This window comes from Diuraphis noxia, unplaced genomic scaffold (assembly GCF_037042655.1).
Source record: "Diuraphis noxia isolate RWA-SAM2 unplaced genomic scaffold, SU_Dnox_SAM2 contig0003, whole genome shotgun sequence".
Classification (NCBI taxonomy): Eukaryota; Metazoa; Arthropoda; class Insecta; order Hemiptera; family Aphididae; genus Diuraphis; species Diuraphis noxia.
Genome location: NW_028301713.1, coordinates 77547128 through 77571175, shown reverse-complemented (window position 1 = coordinate 77571175; position 24048 = coordinate 77547128). Strand labels below are relative to the sequence as shown.

General features: G+C 29.0%; 5 protein-coding genes across 6 annotated transcripts; 3 read left to right on the top strand and 2 right to left on the bottom strand.

Annotated features, from left to right (window-relative positions):
• The first annotated feature begins 155 nt into the window (after window positions 1–155).
• Pss (phosphatidylserine synthase 1 homolog l(3)77CDf) lies at window positions 156–4144 on the top strand. The gene is made up of 2 exons (XM_015519602.2): window positions 156–298; window positions 521–4144. The coding sequence occupies exon 2, from the start codon at window positions 538–540 to the stop codon at window positions 1822–1824; it is 1287 nt and encodes a 428-aa protein (XP_015375088.2). The 5' UTR covers window positions 156–298; window positions 521–537; the 3' UTR covers window positions 1825–4144.
• On the top strand, window positions 157–10429 carry LOC107169765 (U11/U12 small nuclear ribonucleoprotein 25 kDa protein). 2 transcript variants are annotated; one of them, XM_089221781.1, is made up of 3 exons: window positions 157–298; window positions 9442–9758; window positions 9889–10429. In XM_089221781.1, the coding sequence occupies exons 2-3, from the start codon at window positions 9501–9503 to the stop codon at window positions 10132–10134; spliced, it is 504 nt and encodes a 167-aa protein (XP_089077907.1). In that variant the 5' UTR covers window positions 157–298; window positions 9442–9500; the 3' UTR covers window positions 10135–10429. The 2 variants fall into 2 exon arrangements, with proteins under 2 accessions (XP_089077907.1, XP_089077908.1); XM_089221782.1 differs by having other exon boundaries at window positions 163–298; window positions 9445–9758.
• On the bottom strand, window positions 4444–9394 carry LOC107164740 (trypsin-1-like; the record flags this gene model as incomplete). Its single annotated transcript, XM_089223489.1, has 6 exons — window positions 4444–4840; window positions 5042–5242; window positions 5688–5849; window positions 6253–6466; window positions 8196–8317; window positions 9379–9394. Coding segments are annotated over 6 exons (849 nt in total), but the record flags the coding sequence as incomplete, so codon positions are not given.
• On the bottom strand, window positions 10132–14300 carry Chrac-16 (chromatin accessibility complex protein 1). Its single transcript, XM_015519599.2, has 4 exons — window positions 13958–14300; window positions 13727–13893; window positions 11595–11715; window positions 10132–10392 (listed from the first exon to the last, which is right to left on the bottom strand). Exons 1-4 carry the CDS (start codon window positions 13971–13973, stop codon window positions 10256–10258), a joined length of 441 nt encoding a protein of 146 aa, XP_015375085.1. The 5' UTR covers window positions 13974–14300; the 3' UTR covers window positions 10132–10255.
• A 168-nt stretch (window positions 14301–14468) lies between these two features.
• dor (vacuolar protein sorting-associated protein 18 dor) lies at window positions 14469–20812 on the top strand. Its single transcript, XM_015519597.2, has 19 exons — window positions 14469–14623; window positions 14748–14875; window positions 15478–15658; window positions 15787–15929; window positions 16018–16203; window positions 16266–16455; window positions 16697–16821; window positions 16887–17111; window positions 17170–17286; window positions 17362–17474; window positions 17574–17685; window positions 17752–17928; window positions 18673–18817; window positions 18886–19058; window positions 19138–19492; window positions 19562–19713; window positions 19791–20057; window positions 20117–20256; window positions 20344–20812. The coding sequence occupies exons 2-19, from the start codon at window positions 14801–14803 to the stop codon at window positions 20405–20407; spliced, it is 2940 nt and encodes a 979-aa protein (XP_015375083.2). The 5' UTR covers window positions 14469–14623; window positions 14748–14800; the 3' UTR covers window positions 20408–20812.
• The last annotated feature ends 3236 nt before the right edge of the window (window positions 20813–24048 follow it).

Sequence of the window (24048 nt, the reverse complement as noted above, 5' to 3'; positions counted from 1 at the left end):
CAAACCTTATCTATATTATCAGTAATAATCACTAACCATCCATGAGCCGAGCCGAGGACCGATCGGCGGTCACGCGATCACTTATTCACTCTTCTCGCTAGTTGCCACTGTTTTCCGTCTTCTCATCCACCGTTCAATGTACATTAATCATTCAAACACGTGATGCGCTCGATTGCTCTTACTACCTCATTTATGAGCTTTTTAAAATTTCAAAGCCGAACATAATATTATGAGTTGCCGAAAACAGTAGGCGTGACTCGGTACGAGTGTGCTACATAATTTTTCATTTATATCCCTGGTAAGTATGATGGTTTTAAATTTAAAATTTACTACGCTTTCGAACTTGTCTATTATATAGTAATAGTAATTTAAAAATGTCACTTTAATTAAATCCAATTTATTATGCATATTATGTGTGTGTGTGTGTTTATGTTTACATACAATAGAAATTTTTTTAAGTTATTTAAATATTCGCCTGACACTGTCCCCAAGTTCATTTTTTGTTCTCATTTGTTGCCAGAAACTACCGGTCGCGCCATGGTAGTCCAGAAGAAAGAAAGCGTGTTCAACACACTCAACGAATGTGAAGTGGAAGATATTACTTTAGAGTTTTTCTACAAACCTCATACCATAACTTTATTGATTTTGTCAATCATTGGAGTGATTTTTATGTCCTTTATTCGAGATGACAAATCGATTGATAGCAATATCTGTGCTGGAATCTGGTGCGTTATATTTTTTTTAATTCTTGTATCTTTATTGGCATTCCCAAATGGCCCTTTTGTGAGACCTCACCCAGCAGTCTGGCGAATGGTATTCGGACTAAGTGTTCTATACTCATTAACATTGCTGTTTTTATTATTTCAAAAATATGAAACTATTAAAGGAATGATATTATGGCTTGATCCTAATCTAAAAGATTTCCGAATCGATATGGATAAAGAATATGGCGTTAACTGTTCAGATATCTCTATAGAGAAGTTTTGGGCGCATTTGGATGTATTTGCTGCTGGTCACTTTTTTGGATGGGTATCAAAAGCAATACTAGTGAGACATTATGGAATATTGTGGTCAATGAGTATGATGTGGGAATTCACTGAAGTAATGTTTTCTCATTTATTGCCTAATTTTAAGGAATGTTGGTGGGATGCATGGATTTTAGATGTTCTACTTTGCAATGGATTTGGTATATGGGTTGGAATGAAAATTTGCAAAATGTTGGAAATGAGGGACTATAACTGGCCTGGTATTAAAGATATCGACACAACTAAAGGTAAAATCAAACGAGCTGCACTACAGTTTACACCAGCTAGTTGGACACCAGTTCGGTGGCTAGATCCAAATTCATCATATATGCGATTTTTTTCTGTGTGCCAAATGGTAATTATGTGGCAAGTATCTGAACTGAATACATTCTTTTTGAAGCACATATTTGAAATGCCACCATCACATCCATTAGTTGTTGGCAGGCTTTTCTTTTTGAGTATCGTAGTTGCACCATCTACTCGTCAATATTATACATATGTGACAGATCCTAATTGTAAAAGACTTGGGACACAGTGTTGGGTCTATGCAGTCATAATGGTCACAGAGTCACTGTTGTGTATAAAGAATGGAAAAGAATTATTTCAGCAGACTGAAATTTTTAACATATCAGTATGGTTGATGATCATGCTATTTTTCTCTGTTGTGAGTGTATTGGGTTTTTGGCAGGCTGATTGGTTAACAGGAAAAAAATTTGATGCAGATGTTGTTCCAAATTCTATTTCGAATGATAACAATTTTGAAGAAGACTACAAAACTAGCAAGAGCAAAACACTTTAAAATTATTTCCCTAAGTAGCATTAGTTAGTAGATGCCAAATATGTACCTATATTAGAATCATTAGATGACATTGCAAATTGTAAACTTGATATATGTGACCTATTCCTTAAAATAATTATTTTGGTATTTATTTAAAAATAATGGGACATGTATATTTTATTTATGAGTTCTTTACTATCAGATCTTGTATTGTTATTAGTTATTGTAATAACGTTATGATAAAAGACTTATTTAAGCCTAGTCACGTTATGTGTATTTGTTATTACCTATTTTAAATCATTTTTCTTTAAAATGATATTTATTGTGATACAAAATATCAAGTACTGATATTGTAATATTGTGTGTTTAGTGCATAAATAGGTTACTTGAACTACTCGTTTGTATTTTTTTTTCGACTGTATTGATTTTTAATTGTTCCATAATATTAATAAACTCCACTGAAAAAATAAAAATAAACGTGTTGTAGAATAATTAAAGTATACTTCATTATAAATACTATAATACCTAGACGTTGAACATATTTGATTTAAGTGTTTGCTCAAGGTAATAAAATTAGCATATTGAAAAACAAATTATGTTATCATAGTATCCTAGTATTTATACCATTTAAATCATTATTCTACCTACAGAAATATTTTGCTTGTACTTTAAAAATTTAGAATTAATTATTTTGAATATTATATTTAAAATAGTGTATTGCTAATTGTTATACTCATTTGACTATCATATACTCTTACATCTTCAATAATCGTGTTTCTATTAATATCCATGAGCTTTGAGATGAAAATATAGTACAGTAGAAGCCGCTTATTAGGAAAATTTTGGACTTTGATGTGTGTATATTAACTGATTATTTGTAATATGCGCTAAGCGATTGGTTTTATTTATTATAAAAAAAAATATTATAATTTTAAAAATAGTAGCTATAACGGAAAAAAAAATTTTATGTTTTGAAATATGTATCTTCTGGCAATGTCGTTTTACCAAAAAGTTGCCTTTTGCTCGTCTTTGCCCTTTTGGCTCTGTTATTATTGAGTGCGTATATGTGTTTGGGTAAGGATCTTAAATAAAACCCAGTCTAATTCACTCATTCCAATAAAATTTAAACCACATTAAATTCAGCTCTCCTCTGCCCTTCGTAGGTTTTATATTATGTATAGTATGTACAATGTAATTATGGTACATTAGTTATCTTAAAATCAATTATCTTATATGCTCTTACAATAATCAGATTGATTTACAATGTTTTAATACACAATCTGTCCTTAAATATTTTGTTTCAATAATGTGATTCTATAAATTATATGTGTTCCTAATAAGCGATTTCTATTGTATATAAAACAAATTATTTATGTATCAGTAATTAAATTTTAAGCTACACTTTTAACAGACATTATTTGGACAATACTTTAATAATCAAATTAATTATATTGGCATTTTCTTGTTGTGCTGTTTTTTTAATCATAAATTAATATTATTAAAACAATTAAAATAGTAAATTAAAAACCAATTAGCAAACACTTGCAATCATGAGCATAACTAATATCACTCAGAAAATGAAACAAATTACGTTATATTTTCAAAATGTTATCATAATTCATGTGTCAATACTATTACAATTTATTATACTTTATAATATAATATAATTATAATATTAATAGCTAAGCAGTTATAATTAATGTTTTTGTTATCTCATAAATTATAATATTACACATTGGATATTAATTTTAATTAAATTAGTCATTAATTTTTGGACATACATATTATATATTTTAATTAATTGTATATTCCCTTATCAGACATATTTATTGAAGCTAGATAGTTTTCAATTTTCATGAATATAATTATGATAAAAATAAAAAATATTAATTTGTAAAATGTTATTTAATTAAGTAAATCCAATTTAATTTCGGTATAAAATAGTTTTAGGTACCTGTGTCCAGTAAGCAATGTTACGACTTATATGTCTGTTGTCATGTAATATTTTAAGTTTTAATTTAAATTGATAAAATATTTTCACTAATTATTCTATATTATCTTCTAGTGCAACTATCAATATTTTGTTTTAATATAACCAATTACCAGCTTATCTTGCCTAATATAATGTGGCATTTATGACTGAGTAGAAAATGTCTTCAGGCTTGTATTATTCTAAGACTGCTAGAATATAATATATTAAATAACAATTGTGTATTGAGTAAAGCTATATTTTAATTCTTATAAAAATATTCAGAATGATCTAGGGGTTGTGATTCAAGCCAAAATTATGAAGAGTCTCAATAACAAATAATTTTTAAAATAAAATTTTTAACTTAGATAATTGTTTTGTTCTTAAGACCGATCTGTTTCTTATATCAATGAACATAGTACATATACTATGGATCTCACATTAAAATTACTCTATTTTACAAATACTCCTCAATAATCAATATTAATTTCCTTCAAAAGTATGTGTATTGTATTTTGTTTTTATTAATTTATATTTATAAAACTATTTGCTACATATTATTATGTATATTTTTTAACTTGGACAAATTTAAAAATATTATGATGTAAGTGTAATTTTATTTTTTATATCATCAGAAAATCATAAGTACAATTTTAATTGTTTCATATTTACACATTACAATGTTACTATTATAGTTGTATAAAATATTATATTCAAGTATTCAATAGCTGTACATTATTTAATTTGCATGATTTACATTATTTACAAAAAACACATAGATATGTACATCATAACAATTTACACACATGTATATATATATATATATATATATATATATATATATATATATATATATTACATGCAATTTTATTCTATATAATAAAATTTAAATCTACTTTAAAGAATCATAATGAATTTTTTTTCATCAAGTAGTTCAATTATTCTGTAGTTCTGTCATAACTTTTTTTAACCACTCTGTGTAATATGACACACGTGTGTACACACCAGGCCTATTTTTTTTTCCACATCCATCGCCCCATGATACCACACCTGTCAATATAAATTTTCCTGAAAGAGAAAAAATCTTATGGTTTAAATCAATATCTTTTAGTTATCTTTTGGTTTAAAAATGAACACTTAATTCCTATAAAATTCTATTTTCTTAATTTCACACCACACCTAATTATTACATATTGAACTGAAATTGTGTATTTACTACCACAGTACCATTCCTTCTCTTTAATATTTAATTTGATCCTTAGAACCTACCATTTACTTGGCAGGCCAGTGGTCCTCCAGAATCACCTCCACAAGCATCTACTCCTCCTTCTAAACTTCCCGCACACAACATACTATCCAATATAAACTGGTGTCGACCTCCATATACATCGTCATGTCTGCAGGTTTCTAAGTCCAGCAAGGGTACTGAAGCTGCTTTCAACACTTTGGACAAACTGGTCATGTCGTCTTCTAAAAAAAATATATTTAAATATTGTAAAAACATTCACATACACAAATAAAACACTCTGTAGATCAAAAGGCCGATATACCATAAATATTAAATAAGAGTTATACAGTAATATTGTCTTACAACTTACATAATTACATGATCGTATTAGGGGGATTATGTGGATGAATCCCATCTCCCTAAAATTGTTAATTAATAACAACATTTTTATTAATAAATTATTTAAATAAAGTTTGTAAGAAATTTATTTTCAATCCCCCCCCCTTTCCCAGTACACCCGGAAATCCAGACTGGATTTAACTATACGATCATGAATCATGATGTACTATAATACTATTACTATAGTTTTTCACTACTTATAATTATATATACACGGAACACGGCCATACAAGATGAGTTGGGTATGTACAGTGTAAATAAAGTTAGGTAGATTAATATATTACATACGTTTTTGTGCTCCCCAACCTGTCACGGTACACCAATCTACGTCGTTGGGTTTCGTATAATAATCCGGCAAACATATTGGTTGCACATGTGAATCAAATTTTACTCCTTTACTGTTCAATGAATTAATTTTTAATATCGCTATGTCATGGCTATGTGGTCCGTCTGAAATGTTATAATTGTGAATAGGTAAATTAAAATATTAAATTACATTATAATTTCAACTGTAAGACACTTAAATGTTCAACAATGTTATAAAAGTTGACTAAGAAATCGATTTCTTTATTATGTAAAAAAAAATTATTGAAAAAAGTTTAATAGGTGGTACTTATTAATAACTTCAATGTTGGTTGTAGGTTCATAAATTTAAAAAAACCACTACAATATTTGGGAATAAATTAAACATATTTTTAAAACAATAGTTTTTTCGAACGGAGTTTAAAAACTTGATCAAAGAGATATATGAATGTTTAATAAGTCCTAAAATTAAACCTAAAAACCAGTTTCCAAATAAAAAAATATTAGATGGCTATATCTATTTATAAATAGATATAGGTACTTCACCTACCTTTTCTAAATTCGGGGTGTACTAATGCCTTTTGTACTCTATAGGTTTTTTCATGTTTATCGTTTTTTGCTAAATTATGTTTACCAACTATAATACGGAGTTGGGATTTTTTAAAGTCTTTTAGGCAGTGGGCAGCCGTTAAAGCTATCGTTTCGGAAATTAGAGCTCCTCCGCAGTGATGTTCCCATCCATCTTTGTATGCTTGTAATTCTACCTATAATGTAACAATGGTTATAAAATTGCAAATCATATTGTTGCAGAATAATAATCATAAGTCATTCAATTAAAGACATGCTTATTTTTTCTCTTTAAAAATCGTATAGGTTATAATAATTGACAATTGTCGTTTGTTAGGTAAGTATATATATATATATATATATACACACATTATGAATGCCAATAATTATTGCCTATTGTAATGTAATTTGAAGTCATGATAAATCAGAAAAAGTTGGTATTAATATTTTATGGTAGGTAACGTACCTATATTAATATTTATTTGATTAGTATCTAAAACGTATTAAAGTAGCGCGTCACTGGACACGTCCATCATACAAAATTTCGGTCTTATAGTTTTTACTCATTGTGTTTCCTGAATGTGTATATATTTTGATTATATCCTTTAGAACCACAAAAAAATCCTACTTTTCATTTATAGTTGTTAACGATTTAAGCAATAAACTATATCTTCTGAAAGATTGAAAACAAGACATGACCAAGACTAATCCAAAATTAGACCTTTGGTTTGTCATTCCTATGTCAGTAAAATTTTTCTTTAAAAAGTAAGCTAGTTTTTTCTCAAGATTATGATAACTATGACACTATATCTAATAGGTGACCCCTTTATGTCTACACCTGCTTATAGACCTTTTTATATCATATTATTGTGCATTTTATGTATTATGATAGTTTATTTTAAAAATATTTTAAAAACAAAACCTACAATTGAAAAAAAAATACGATTTTATTAAGTTGTTATTTATGGAAATTATTTTTGTTGAGAAAACATATCTATAGCCTGAATGTCATAGGCGCAAATAGGGGGGGGGGGGCTTAGGGGGTATCAGCACGCTAAAATAATGATGATGAAATAATACATTCATGCTTATGTATTAAAAACTTCTTTCAAAAAAAAAAAAAAAACTATAATGACAAAATACATAGCATGAGCACCCTGCACCCTTAGTTATTTTATTGAAATTACGTCTATGCTGAATGTACTTATGCAAATATGCATTGAATACAAATAATAATATAAAAGTTAGTCAAATTTAACAGTAATATACTTACGGTGGTAGGTGGTATACTTGTACATGTACATGAGACGTAGTAATTACTGAACTGATATTTTTCTTCTATGTAGGTATGTACAGGTTTACTATTTACCCTATTATTGGTGTATTCATGCCTTCATGGGCGCCCATAAATAAAATTTTAAGGAGGGTCAAAATAAAAAAAAATCTCAAATGTAAGATAGTAAAGATTTTATGCTATTTTCACATATGAATGTTAATATGCATATTATATTTGTATTGTCATATATATATATATTTATATAGGTACAGTTGATTCATATTACTTTTGTCCAGGGGGGCAAGTGCCCTATCTTCCCCCCCCATGGGTGTATTAAAAAGCTCTTTCTCTATAATGTTGCAAAACACGCGAAACGATTAATATTCAAATTAATGTAATTTATTTTTGTCTTATGAATACCTAGTACCTATATATACTACATACAGAAAAGAGCCTACCTAATTACAAGAGCTCGATTAAAACAGTTATAAATGTTATAATATACGGGTGTGTATTTCATAATATACCACGATTCATGTGTGTTAAAACATGTCCCGGTCTACCTATCTATCTATACGGCAGCTAATTATAATTAACTAGGTAGGTAGTTATCGTAAAAAGAGCCAATCGAATATTTCTTTTTTTTTTACCTGCCAAGGATATGCTCCGTATGGCGTGGTCGAGCCTCCTATGATTTTGGTCTGCGGCCATCCCCGTTGGTTCAATTGATGGGATACCAGTCTCGTACCACAAGCGGCATGCTGCAATTGATCTGGAAAATCATAATAAAATAGCGTACAAAAACCGTTTGAAGTTAACCAATTTCGTGGTATTAGTTCAACAATGAAAAACATAAGCGCAGATTTCGCTTGCCCGTTCGACGCTTATAATAATATTAATATAATTATTTTAGCCAATCCACGCACGCTTTGTCCCCCAAAACAAAACGCACATAGAAAAGCTATAATGTATCATAATAGACACACAACTGTTGTTAGACATTTATTATATTTTTTTTTATAGTATAATATTATATCATAATTGAAGTGATTATGAGTATTAAATAAATAATATGATTTGAACTTTGAACGCTACGCTCAACGGTTTATATTATGATATAGCGAATATGGTGGTATGTCATAATCATAAATATATAGATGTAATCACTAATTAGTGGACATTTAGTTCTCTTGATGAATTGACTATTTAAATCCTGTTAAATCCTCCAGATAAACGCTTTATGCACTAAATATTATGTACATAATAATATATCGTCGGATCACTAGGTCGATGAGTTGTTCGTAACGCGAATAACGAATAATGTAACATCGTACATATTATTTTGTACTGGCGATGTCGGCAAAACGATGTTTTTACTAAAGACCGAAATCGAATATGGTCTCTCGGGCACTCCGCGTAGTTAATATCGACTGGGACTAGCTGACTGCTGCTGGTTACCTTTATATAAATACACACGACTATACTGTAATACCTAAATATACATTGATGACAATGACTATAAAATATTAATATCTATTGAGCAACATCCCGCCCCCACCCCTTCTTGCAAATTTTATTATTAAATTATAATTATGACGCAACGGTCATCTCCTCTAATGGACAAAACGTGTAGTCACTAGCCTGTGTATACGACAGTACCTGCATGACTACATAACCGCCGATGTAGATATTTATAGTTAATAATAGTTTAGTACACAATTTTCATTTCACCGGCCCACATGCCGAGCGAATTCATTGTTTGATGGTCGGCCGATTATTGAAAACATTATTATTTTTTTCATTGACCCGATAACGACCTCGTCGCAAACTTACAGATTACATGTCGTATCGTATTATATCAGCGTCCATAATGGTAAAACACGGTTTCTCTTTCAGCAGCAGCAGCAGCACCACCACCACCACCATCAGCACCGGCAGGAACCAAGTGGGGTCCGATGAACGAGCCTGCAGATCCGTCGTCTTCGAGTGCGCTGTCTGAACTGGCGGACGTCGATGTCGCCGCGATCAGTCACGAACGACTCAAAGACCTCACGGGCGAAGTCTTGAACAGGGTACTGGACAAAGACAGCGTGTTGGGAGACCTACCGAACGACGTGACCTTGGGAGAAGTCGACTTACAAATCGCGATTGAACACGGCCGAGCGATAACCGTGTACCTGGAACGCTTTGACGGCATTGTCATTCCGATTGTCGTCAGTATAACATGTTTATTATTTTAAAGTCGCGAATTTTTCGTCATTCAATGTTGTGAAATTTGTGAATAGGCAGGTAACAAGAATCTCTTTTTTAATGTATTGTAGTTTTTTTTTTTTTTTTTCATAGGTACAGAAGAATGGAGCAAAAGTGGCTGATTTGAAAAAGAGCATAGAGAGAAAAATGACGTTACATTTAAAAAGAGCTGGTGAGAGATCAACAATCAGTTGGAGACGAATATGGAAAACGTATTGGTTAAGTTGTGATGGGAAAAAAATCAAGAATAATCATGATTTAATATCAAAATATATGGAAAACAACTCAAAACTAATATTTGTAAAACGATTTAGAGAAAAAAATATTCACGATCAATGACTTAAAAAATTAATTTTTATTACAATAATTTATTATAAATATTATAATAGAAAAATTAAAAAAAAAAAACAATATAATTTCACATATTGTTACTGTTAAGGAATATAATGTATTAAATAGATTAATTGTCTGATGATACTGATGATGATGAAGAATGTGACGTTTGAGAACTGTTATCATTGTCCTCGCCATCCTCTGAGGACTCTTTACCAACCAATTTATAGTATTCAGCCATAGTAATTTTTTTAGGCAAAACCTCTGGAAAACAAAATACATATTATATATATATAATAGATATATTGTGTGATTCATTTAACGTAGGACACTTTTTTCTAGGGTTGAAACGACAACGCTGTGAGAATTACTTGCGCATTACTGCTAAAAAAACGTAGGACACTTATTCTTAAAAAGCACTTATTAATGTTTTTGAAAATATGAAATATTTAATATTAAATATGAAAAAAAATCAAATATAAATTAAGATTAGTAAAGATGACAACATTTTGAATTCTACATGGTATACGATTTATATACATTGAATGTTATATAATGTATAAAAATCAATTAATAAATATACCTATCTTATTATTTCAATATTTTTTTTGCATTATGCATATTTTAAAAATTTTAGTGCATATAAAAATATATTTCTGATTTTTTTAGTGCATGAACTTATGAGCCCTGGTTATAACATTATAAGTATTTAAAATTTATATGTACCACTCTATTCCGCTCACCAAAACTTTAAAATCTTATAACTCATAAACAATTCGAACTATTTAATTTTTGTGTTTCACAATACTTAGAAAAAAATTAAATTAAATTAAAACTATTAGTGAAAATAATTGAATTAATTGGTTTTTGTGGGTAATGTTTTGTTTTCTCTCTAACAATGCACAATATAGTAAATTTGTGCTATTAACTTTTCAAATTATATTGAATGGACTTATCATCAAACTAAAAATAAAAAATATTGTGGACTGTGTTTGAATACTGTTTTTTCAAGAAATATGTATAGCATTTTTAAATCGTAATATTTTAGATACCTAATCATGAAATGCATAATAAAATAATTAACATACAAATATATGAAATATTCTTAACTTTAAGTTTGATTTAGGTCAGTTTACTCAAACATAAAATTCAACTACACAAAATTATTTCTAATGAACAAAAAATTTAATTTTTGTGAACAAACATGAGTTAGGTAGGCGGGATACAATAAAATAGACTATAAACTAAATTGAATTTGGTTATTTGTGGGGTTTGTGCACAAGTCACTTTTTAATGCGTACAATTTCAAGTTGTGTAAGTAAAAATAATTTATATTCGGTAACTATGGCAGATACAGTTTCAATTTTAATAAAAATCCATTAATTGGGATAATCCAAGTAATCTTATCTTTGGGACCTACATATACTATCATTATAAATCATACAAAAAAAAAAAAAAAAATGTACCTCTAAGGAAATACATATTTTCATTATCTTCGACAGCTCTGGCAAGATCATTATATTCTAAATGTCTGAAGTGTCTTTGTCCTTTGAGAGCATCCTGTGCCAGTTTTTGTATAAATAGCTCCTAAAATGCAATAAATAATTGTTTTAAAATACATAAATAAGTTTTTATATAAATATGAGATGTAATCAAACAAAATTAAATATATAGTAGTGTTTAGATTCAATGTTTCTATCTAATCAAAACATTATTTTGAGATCACTTTACTATCTCTACCCAACTTTGAGATAGATAATGCCAAAGTGGGTTATATACCTACAATAGTAAAAGGAAATAAACTTCTAACATATAGATTGCATCATAACAAAGGTTAAGTTTACAAAATAATAATATTTTAATTGAACTTGAAATTTTACTATGGGCTATGGCCCAGGGGTGCTACCCTCTATATTGACCATTGGCCAAAATATTTACAAAAAATCAAATCTAAATTAATTTAAACGTTATAATTATAATACATAGTACTCCAAGATTTCTCATTCAGTTCTTTAAGTTTCAATGATACTTTACAATCAAATACTAAACTTAATGCATTATTAAATCCATGCAAGAATAAACAAAAATATTTCACAACTGACTAGCTTTCAACTTTAATCCAAGACTCCTTCGCAGTGACCCCAGACAGGTTAGCAAGTACTGGACTGTATGTGCTCTCGAGGATAGCCAGGGTGTTAATTACTAATCTCACAGTGTAATATAAACTTTAGTCTGTTATAATTTATTTTCTGTGAACTACAGTAAATTATAAGTGATTATAATCAAATTAATAAAGTACAATTATAGAGAGCAACAAGAATATTTTTTTTTAAATAAAAAAATGAACGGTGGGTAACTTTTTAACTGCTCCCCTACAGGAGCAACCCAAGGAAATCCGTCAAGGCTTTATCTATTTCTAGATAAAAATGACTTAAAAACCAAAAAGTGCTCCAAAAACAGTCTAAAAAATACAAGATAAAAGTTACATTTTTTAATTCTTAGATGTATAAAACTTTGTGCCTGGAAAGCAATGTCTTCAGAGTAGTGGTGGGCATATTCGGATTTCAAAAATCCGAATTATTCGGATTTGTCAAATCTGAAGTATTCAGATTATTCAACTCGATTTAGCTGTTCAATGACTCATTTTTATATACTAATAATATTTTAACTCTATAATATAATTTTCAGACATAGGTATACAAAATTTCGAACGCATTTTAAGTACCAGTGATGTTTTGCGCTTAGCTTATCAAATCCATAAATCCGGATTATTCGGGAAATCCGGATAAGAATTTGATTCAAATCGGGATTTGGATATCCGGATAATTTAAATATTCGGATTTTATAACCATCCCTACTTTAGAGTTCAGACATTCAGAAAAAAATACGATTAGCATCCAAATCTATTCTTTATTAAAAACAAACAAATAAAAATTTTTTATACAAAACTTTGTTTTTTTGAAATGCTTGAAAGTTTATTTTCTGTTATATTATGCATACTATACTTTGAGATACAGATTGTATGTTTTCTATTAAAATATAATTGAATTCCTAGTAATGTAGTATCAATACCAAAATTAAATTTTTCTAAGTATATATACTGCTTGGACGACTGAAAATGTAAATCTAATCGAACATACTTATCTAACTTGGAAGTAATATACGGTATAAACGTACACTACCTAATATAATTTATGATATTAATATAATCATTGATTAAATCTATATTAACAAGTACCCACATCCTTTTAAAATAAAATCACTTTGAAATACAGAGAATTTCAATACAAAATGTAACCAACAGCTCTTAATACATGTTAGGCATATTTCAGATAGCATCCACTAGGTATATTTAAATGATTGTTAAAGTTAATAAGCAGAGCCGTATTTAGGGGGGAGCTACAGGGTACTGTTGCCCCGGGCGGCTGAGTAGGAGAGGGGGGCTAATTTTTTTATAATTTAAATTTGTATTGTGTATAATGATTAATAAGGCGTATTTTTTTTTGTCCCTTGGTGTCGAATTCCTAAATACGGCCCTGTTAATAAGTAATGCATTTATATTGTTGAAATATTGATGAAAGTACGATTCTATACTTACAGTTGCTTTAGTGACAACGTGCAATGAAGGTAATCCTATGTTTTCAATATCTGGTGTACTTTTCATGATGGTACGTACTCTTGATATGGGTAAATGCATGTCTTTAGATTTTGGAGTTTTTGATTTGTCTTTATTTGGATCATTTTGGTCAGTACTAGTACTGGAACCTATAATCAAATAAGTATTTGATGAAAAAAATTAATGATTTGAAGATGCAAAATTTATACTTACTGTTTAAAGCCGACATGATTATTGTTATAATTTAACTTTGCTACTCAAAACTGGTAAATTATCTAAATGAGCTTGAATTTTGATAAGCAATTTTTTTGAAAATGCTCAAGAAATAACAACTCTAAATTTGCAAAGTTGTATTGTATAATTATTATTGTTTATTTAAGAAGGTATTTGTAATGGTATATAATAAATATCATAAAGTCTTATAATGTCTATGGAGTATGGAGCAAAACTGCATAAACTATTAAACTACATAAAATACTCAGTAGTCAGTATTGTAATTAGTATATAACCACATTTTATTTATTCTATATTTTCATCCAAACGTTCATGCTTTGTTTGCTTACAATTTACACATTGATAATAACGGTCGTCCGATAACAGAATAATAATAAATGATAAATCCTGTTTAGTGATAATTCTGAATATGGTTCTTAGCATGGACTGGAAACGAGTAGCTTATCAGTGACCACAGACCACAACTTTTGCATAGATTACTAGTGATAAATGATTACTCGTTCAATTCTTCAATTGTTGAAATTGTTCAACAGTTCAACCCGTCTCGTCTCACGTTATTACGTTAATGGTTAGGCGTTAGTCGTTAGCAAGTTACTACTTTTTAAGTTTAGTAGCTACTAGCTTCTAATGTAGATCACAAATTGGGTCAGTTCTTTTAATAATTATTTCTAATATCGAGTAATTCGTTAATTGTTTTATAACAAATTTAAATTTAAAAAGAACAGCGATATTTGCTTGAAAAGTTTAAAACGAATATAATTTTATACAGGTGGACATAACGTAATTTGGCACCCTATGATTTGATTTTTACTTACTTACACGATGATTTCAATACTGGACCAGTTTGAACAGGGAGATGAAAGCACATTTAAAATTGCACCAACGTCCAAGCAATTGGTAAACAATTTCTGCTTGTTAAACCTCCTTTTGCTATCCGAATAACATGAACACTAAACATTTATTAAGTCTGTAGTAACTACTGAGCTATTGTCCGTTAAACATGATTTGGTCTATTAATTTAAAAGGATATTAGCTGACGATTTATTTTCTGTTTTTGACCCCACAACATAACTCGTTTATGTTTAGAAGAATCGACTTTGTGTAGTTACTTTTAAAACTAGAGTAAATTCACCCATTATAAAATTATACCTTAAGAGACCTGACCTTACATTGACTAATTTATTAAATTTAAATTTTTATATACTATGAGTATGTAAATTATTAGTTTAAAAATGCTTATAAATTTAAAAAAAATTTTAAAAATCCAACATAGGAACACAGTTCTCTTAGAATGTTTTAAGCTTAAAATTCGAATGAGGTGAATTTTATCTAATACTAAAAGTAACTTCTTAAAAAAAGTTCTGCTAAACATCAATGAATTGTTGCACATAGGTCAGAGAGAGAAAACTAATGGTGCATTGACATATTTTTAGTTAATTTTCAACCAATTCAGCAATAAACTATTTGAACACAACATTGATTGTTTTCCAATATTATAGCTTGATGAAAGTTTTGATAGAGATGCCGACCTCGGAGGAATACCCATATTGACCAAGAAGAAAGTCAACTTCTCTCCAAGTGATAAGATTACTCAATTACTGGTAAACAATGAATATGTGGTATTAGTCATGGTCAATAATGTGTTGCTGCGAATAAACTTAAAACAGGATAATATTGAAGGTGAGAAGGATTGAAGTAAATGTGATTAAGCACAATACTCCTAGTATTGAATCCGGTGATAAATGTGCACTCTTACAACTTATTGTTTTGTAATAATTGCAAAACTAAATTGTCTTATTTTCTTTTAGAAATTGATACATTGAAAACTTCATCTTTAAAAGTGAAGCAATTATTCTTGGATCCCTTCGGAGAACATTTACTTATTTCATGTGGTAACATAACTAGTTCTCAGCTTTTTTATGCAACTAAACAACTGTCCAAACTCAAACCTGTAAGTGAAAAAAAAATTGAATTGATATAGAATTGCCATATTTTTTGTCATTTGTTTTGGGTATTGAACTGTAATTTAATTATTATAGGTAGGCAAATACCAGGGGTCAGAAATAACATCTGTAGCATGGAACTATGATCGTAAGGTGAAATCTACGTCCAGCACAACTGGGCCCATATTGCTTGGAAATTCATCTGGTACAATAATCGAAACACAACTAGGAACAGAGTTTGATAGATTTTTTCAAGGCAGTGTAGTTCAATATTGGAAAGAGGTTTGTAATACTGCCATAATTTTAAAAACTCAATTAAAATTTTTATAAAATGCATATTATAGGTGTTTGATATAAGTAAAGGACATCCTATTCCTATAATTGGCCTCCAATATCACAGAGTTGGAAAATCGAATTTATTTTATATATTAGCAATTACACCTACAAAATTGTATCAATTTGTTGATTTCATATTTAATAAAGATGAAAGACCGATGTTACAACAAATATTCAACAATTATTTGACTATTCCAGGCTAGTATATTATACCTACATAATAAAAAAGATTGGCTCAATTAAATACAATTTATTTATGAATACTCCTATTGTATTCAGTTTTCCTTTGTTAGTCAATATGACTATAAGAAAATAGCAAAACATAGTAATCCACTATGTACAATTGATTATTCAAGTGGTACTTATATTTAGTGTACTAAGTTCAATTTGAAATTAAGAAAATTATGAGTATTTTCTAATAATAATTTTTTTTTTATAGAACGCTTTTACGAAGTCCCGACTGTAGTGAAACATAGCAAATTACATTTTTATTTCTTAGACAATGATTTTACGGTTCCAAAATATTTTGGATTTCTTACCGAGTTAGGAGTATTTGTTGCTGAGGTATACTTCTATTTTCGCTTGATAAATACACTGAGTTTTAATTTCTCATAAAACATTTATTACAGGTAGATATAAACAAAGATGATAAAACAGTATTTAGCTCTCATGAACTCATTGAATATAGTCGTCTGTACGGAAGAGATGATGATGATTTCAGTGTACCAATATCAATGACATTTACGCGTTATCATGTATTGTTGTTGTTTCCAGAAAGAGTTATTGCTGTTTCTTTAATAGCTCCTGCAGATCGTAATGCATCTCAAGTGATGGATGAAGATTATTGTTCTGATGTAAATGGTTAGATATTTTTTATTTTTATTTGTTGATACAATTAAATATGCCCTTTAGAGCCATGGTAGACTGTTAAATATAACTAAAGATCTGATGACTGGAACAATTTGGTTGTATGCAGAGCGTGCTGTTTTTAGATATAAAATGGTTAAAGAAGATCGCCATGTGTGGAAAGTATGATTGAGATCTTAAACAATTAAATTTTCTTTTCTGGATTTTAAAAATATTAACTTCAGTATTTTTGATTAGGTGTATCTGGATAAAGGAATGTTTGAAGAAGCAAAAGAAATATGCATTAACAATCCTTACAGGATGAATCAAGTGTTAGTTAGACAAGCAGAACATTTTTTTAATTCAAAACAGTAATTAATTTTTTTTACCTACTTATTTGAATATGACAAACATATATTATTCTAACGCAAACATAGTTAGTCATTATTATTACACCATTTGTTTTGTAGGTACGAAAATAGTGCACTGATATATGCCAATTTAAATATATCATTTGAAGAATTAGTGTTAAAATTTTTACATTTAAATGAAAAAAAACCAATTAAACTATTCCTTATGAAAGTATAGTATTTAGTTATATTTATAAATTTATAAATTTATATGATCACTATAAGATTATTTTTACAGAAATTAGATAGTTTAAAGTCACAGGATTATACTAAAATCACAATGATTACTTTGTGGTTGATTGAGTTGTTTGCTAATGAATTAGCTATACTTAGAAACTATAAACAAGAAAAATCACAAGAATATACTATGCTGCAAGAATCATTTCAGCAATTTTTATCTAGATCCATCATTCAAGTAAATATCTATTTATAAATTATTATATGTAGTGGACATTACTTACGACTGTCTTTGGTAACAGTACAACATCTGGTATTTTACTTTTGCATATTATTAACAAATTTTGATTGTTGTACATATAAAGCATGAATTGGAACCAATCACTACAATGCAAATAGCTCTGTTTAAAATGATAATTTTAAAAGCTAATTTGTTAGTATTAGTTTATTTTATTATTATTATTTTATTTTGAAATTTTACCAAAAACATCTAAACTTTCTGCCATTTTTTTTCGCGGAAATTTTAGAGGGCTGGGACATAATTTATTTGAACCTTATGATCGGAGTGATAAGGCTTTAATAAATGTTTTTTATGTATTTAAATTTTAAATACGTCTAGAACTCCAGACTAGTGGCAAGCCGAAAGCCTCAATTTTGACACAGCTGTGTCAACTTTTTAAAGGGATGTATGCAGTAATCTAAATCCTTGCCAAGTTTAACCATGACCTGATCCTCTTTTGGCCACATTTTATTTACATCATCACATTGTTATAAGTAAATAATGTATATGAGAGTATATTGTGAGGTGGTAGTTAATACTAAAATATGAAATTGAATCATTTAAAATGAACATGCAGTCCAGACCGTTCTGGATAATATATTCTCAAATAAGCAACTGAGTTGTATATTATGAGTCTTATGTGTGTCCACTATGTTTATGTTTTTAATATTTATAACATTATTACTTTTTTATTATTTTTAGGATTGTATACGTAAAAATTGGGAAAGCATATATGATATATTAGCTAGCCATGGGGATGTGAACTTTATGATTTGGTTGGCACTTGAAAATCAAGATTATAAGCGTGTTATTCAGCATTATTTAAATGAAGAAAAAATTGCAGAGGGTAAGAAAAATTGGATTTTTCTAGAATTTATAGTTAGTAATATTAATATTATGATTATACGCTTGTAGCGTTAACATTATTGGACAATCATCCATTCAGTGAATTGTTTTATACGTTTTCTTCTGACCTTGTTGAAAAAGCCCCGGCACAAACTGTATCTATTTTGATAAAACAAGGACAAAAATTAGACCCTTTAAAGGTCATCAATACATTGATAATTCCAAATCCAAGTGAAAGACTAGTGAGCATGATATCAAATATTGAGCTTATTTGCATAGAAATTAGTACTTATAATTATACTGTACATAAATTATATACAGGCTTTAGAAATTATCAGATACTTGGAGTACAGTATACATTGCTTGAACTGTCACGTGGAATCTGTACACAACTATTTGATATCACTCTACATCAAGCACAATAGAGACAAACTTATGAATTACTTAAAGCTACAAGGTCGAGAAATAACGGCTGTGAGCTACAACCCGGAATTCGCTCTGCGGTTGTGTCGTGAACACCAATTAGGAGAAGCATGCGTACAATTGTCCATTGTCCTGGGTCTATGGGAAGCTGCAGTGGATTTAGCATTGACAATCAGTGTTGACTTGGCTAAAACCACAGCTTCGTTGCCTAATAACAACATGGACTTATCAAAAAAACTTTGGCTAAAAATCGGTGAGTTACAGTTAAATATACTTATTTTAGGTATAATAATAATATTATGGTCTATTATTTTTACCCTAGCACAATATGTAGTGAAACAAAATAATGACATAGAACAAGCTATGCGTTTCTTGGAAGAATGCAAGTTTATAAAAATTGAAGATATCTTACCGTTTTTCCCAGATTTTGTAACAATTGATCATTTTAAAGATGCTGTGTGTTCGTCTCTTGAAGTGAGATAATATGATTATTAATGAAGTTTGTATTGGGTTCTTTATACACATAATTGCATTTGCATTATTTTTGTTAGGAATACAATAAGGATATACAAAATCTCAAGGAAGAAATGGAAGATGCTACTAAATCAGCTGAAGTAATTAAATCTGAAATTTTGTCATTTAGAAATGGATACATGTTAATCCAACCATCAAATGAGTGTAGCAGTTGTCAAGAACAATTAGTGACCAAAGCATTCTATACGTTCCCTTGTTCACATTGTTTTCACGCAGACTGTCTGATCAAAGAAATGCAACCATTTGTTAATCCTAGTATAATAAACACTGTTAAGGAATTACAGGTATGTAGCTGTGAAATAGTTGTTTTTGTTTTTAAATTAAGTAAAACATTATTTTTTAGAATCAGCTCAGCACTTTGTATCAAAACAACAAAGACATATCACAGTCATTGGAAGTAATAAATCGTCGCGATAAAATCAAAGAATCCTTAGATAAATTATTAGCAGCGGAATGTTTTTTCTGTGGCGAAATTATGATAAGGTACATAATATATTATATTTCTATTACCATAAACAAATTGAATTATTCTTAAATAAACATTATATGATTGAATTATTATCATTTTAGTCTTATCGATAAGCCTTTCATAGAAGATGCCGATTTCGAAAATATAAAACAAGAATGGGAATAAAATAATCTATATAATATTATTTACTCTTACACTTTTTAAGATATAACCGTGTGGAACATTGTGAATATACCTATTTATTGTTTTTATTTTTATTCACACCAATAATTAATCTAATTAAATCTTAGTTGTAATAATAATATAATATTTTGTATTCTTTTAATTTATGCCTTCCGCATAAATTACATATTATATGCCTTGTAAAGAGTTATTCCATGTATTTAATACCTATAGATATATAATGATCTCAAAGGATTGTTAAATTTGTTGTTTAAAATAATTATTGTTTTGAATGTTTTATTAGTAAAATTACATTTACATTATCTATTATATACACATTTTTAACTATTGATAAATGTAAATATAAAGTATTTATTGAAATAATAAAATATACAATACAATTGTTGATATCCTTGAAGTTTACTGTCCTACATTGTCTGCTTGAAATCATATTTGGTCATTGTTCAGCATAAGTGATTTATAAGTAATTATAAGAACAAAATATTTTATTAATTTTATTTAATTCTATTTCTAAATATTCAGAAATATTGTTTTTCATAGATGTCGCTAAAAATAATAAAACTAGTAAATCAATAAAATGATACTTTTAAAACTACGATCATACTTAAATTACTTTTGCGATTAGCATTTTAATAATGGCAAAAACTTTATTTAAATAAATACTTGGTTCTTACTTTTTCATTAAAAACAAAATAATTCTACTTTTAACTTTAACTTAATTAATTATATACTATGTGTTTCTTTAGTTAATTATTCAGCGATCTTCTTTAATAGATACTTAATTAAAATTAAACTATATTAAGAGGACGCTACACCCGCATGTGTTGTCTCTGTCTTACAAGTGCGTAACATTGCAAAAACTGTTTCGCTCGGGAAAGAACCGAGAATAAATAAATATTTCATGTTAAAATCGTATCAGCTAGGTCGCAATATGTATATCAATAATAAGTACAATACGCGGCTCGCCGGTTGGGCAGTGGCGCACTGGAGTTTATGGAAATCACAATAAAAACAAACTATAGAATCAAAGTTTGACCGAGGACTTTATACCCGCATGTGTTGTCTCCGTCTTACAAGTGCGTAACAGCATATTTTAAGATATAGCAACAATTTAACATTTTAAAATACTCATCACTCGCTTTGAGCCCTCGATAATAATTTTACCTTTAATTTTTATAAGTGGTCAATTCACTTTAAATTTTAAACTCACGGAGCTAAACGTGATCTGCTGAGCATAAAATTTGATGTTACGCACTTGTAAGACGGAGACGACACATGCAGGTGTAAAGTCCTCTTAAATACAGATCACTGAATCTACTTTTGATCACAGTCAACCTGATGCATTCTAATTTTTCTCATGCATAAAAAAGACTCGGATCTAAGGTTGTAACGCATTGTTTATTGTAGTCCAATTGCCATTCACCAATTGCTGTGGAAATAACATTATTCCAAGGGGGGAGGCAAATGCCCCGTCTTGCCTCCCTGGGAACATCCATACCCCTTATTATTAAAATTAGCTTAGTTATAAGTGTTATAACATTTTAGCATTATTATATTTCAAATATAACATATTTTACGATGTAACATTTTTTTTTTTTTGTATTTGTTCATTGAAACGACCTCTAGGTCTTCGTCAATGATGCTTATCACAAGTGGGTAGTATGGAGATCATGTGGATGTGATCCAATTATGTATGTATATATCACTATATACATGATACTACCCCTCTCTTCCAAGAGGAGACATGTGCGGCCTTCTCACCCAGCGGAGAGGGACCTAGTTGGAAATCAGATGACACAGTCGGACGACAGCGTGGGGATTTGGTGATCACGTAGAACCACACAATCTTTTTTTGCATTTTGCTCGGAATCGAACCGATGACTATGTAGTATGTAAGTCGAAGTCAACTGCGTGACCAATGCGCCACTCCGACCCCCGGAGTTACTATGTATTATGTAACATGTAAATAAATATTGATTTATATTTTTAATTCATCGGATTTTTTAAAACTTTCCAACATTCAGTTATTTATAAATGTCATTTTTTTATATTATTTATTATTCCTATTTTGAATGCAATAATACCTAAATGTTCCAGACACGAGACACATACTTATGTCAATAATCAGAATTAGTCCACGGATATTTGATATTACAAGTTTATTGTACTCATCTATGCTAGGCTAGGCTAGTACTAAACTAGGCGAATAATAAGTGTGATATAATATAAACAAAATATACCTAATAAAAGATAGTAATGTTTGGGTACCTGATCTAAATCGTGAATAAGAAAAATATTTTTGATATTACAAAATGTAAAATACATTAGGCAGCTATAGCAACAATATAAATTTAAATCCACTTCGCATTTTAATAAAAATATTTTGGGCACTAGTTTTTTGGAATACACGTCATAATGTCGCGGTTAAAATGTCGTAAACACAAAAAAGCCGCGAATACAAAAATATCGCAATGTCAAGAACGAAGTGTTCGTTAATCGTTTTTCGTTATCGATAACCATTACACACTATATAATATGTATACTGAAGTTTATTTTCGTAGGTATTTAATCTAATCTAACCTTATCTACGACTGAACGAAAACCGGAACTACGAGCCACATTGGCGACTTCGGCCATAATTAGTAATTACTACCTGCGACATTTTTGCAACAAAAACGTCGCGATATTTTGACGTGACACCAGTTTTTTGCACCTTTCTCCCATCCAAGAAAAAATAAATAAAACTTGAGAAATTCTGCCCCCTCTCAATTTAATCACAGACTACATAACACTCCGATAACAGTATATCATCACTATGTTGGTTGGCTATATTTGTATTAATATTTTACAGGTATTTGAGGTCTTTATATAGTCGTAGCCAGCAGAATTGGAAAGTAAGAAATAAATGAAGCTATAGGTCACAGTAATACGTTCTGTACCAATTATTATATGTATTAGTAATTAGAAATAATGATAAGATAGTTAAGTTAGTACTTAGCTGTTTTTTGGCGACAATTCTAAACTACAGGCACAGGTTCTGAAAATATAATACCAATACACTTAAATCGATTAAAATTGGATTTTGTATTTGAAAGAGGGTTTAGTTTTTCAAACTATCAACAATTCCAAATATATAGCTTGGTTTAATTGCAATATATATTTTTAATTCTATATTTTGTAACACTATAGTTTTTATACTTTGATATCAATATTAAACTATTAATCTATTATTTACAAGAAATACTGCAGTAAGACTTTGTGGATATCTACTTTTTTATTTCAGTCTTGTAAAATTGATTTAATTTAAATAGAAATAAATTTTAGGTTACAAAAGGCTTAGCCTTCAACATTGAATCATTTAATCAATTATGAAATAATAATATAGGTTTAATATTTTTATATTAACATCATAATTAATAAAATATTTGACTTAGGATTATTAATAATTATATATTATCAATAAACTGTAAATAAAGATAGCTGTTTCATAAAAATTATGATACATCTTTAAGGTTATTGTAATTTACAGAAAACAATTTTCATTTTTAGTTGTAAAAAATACTAAAAATGTACTTAAGTATAATGATAATAAAACATAAAATTTGATGTAAAAAATTGGTGTG

Bases quoted from the DNA above. Each gene is read 5' to 3' on its own strand.
- Pss (XM_015519602.2), top strand. From the start codon at position 538: ATGGTAGTCCAGAAGAAAGAAAGCGTGTTCAACACACTCAACGAATGT.
- LOC107169765 (XM_089221781.1), top strand. From the start codon at position 9,501: ATGAACGAGCCTGCAGATCCGTCGTCTTCGAGTGCGCTGTCTGAACTG. The intron at 9,759-9,888 runs GTCAGTATAACA...TTTTTTTCATAG, and splicing joins GCATTGTCATTCCGATTGTC to GTACAGAAGAATGGAGCAAA.
- Chrac-16 (XM_015519599.2), bottom strand. The intron at 11,716-13,726 runs GTAAGTATAGAA...ATTGCATTTTAG, and splicing joins ACGTTGTCACTAAAGCAACT to GAGCTATTTATACAAAAACT. The intron at 10,393-11,594 runs GTACATTTTTTT...TTTGTTTTCCAG, and splicing joins AAATATGTATTTCCTTAGAG to AGGTTTTGCCTAAAAAAATT.
- dor (XM_015519597.2), top strand. From the start codon at position 14,801: ATGATTTCAATACTGGACCAGTTTGAACAGGGAGATGAAAGCACATTT. The intron at 15,659-15,786 runs GTGAGAAGGATT...ATTTTCTTTTAG, and splicing joins AAAACAGGATAATATTGAAG to AAATTGATACATTGAAAACT. The intron at 17,686-17,751 runs GTATAGTATTTA...TTATTTTTACAG, and splicing joins TTAAACTATTCCTTATGAAA to AAATTAGATAGTTTAAAGTC.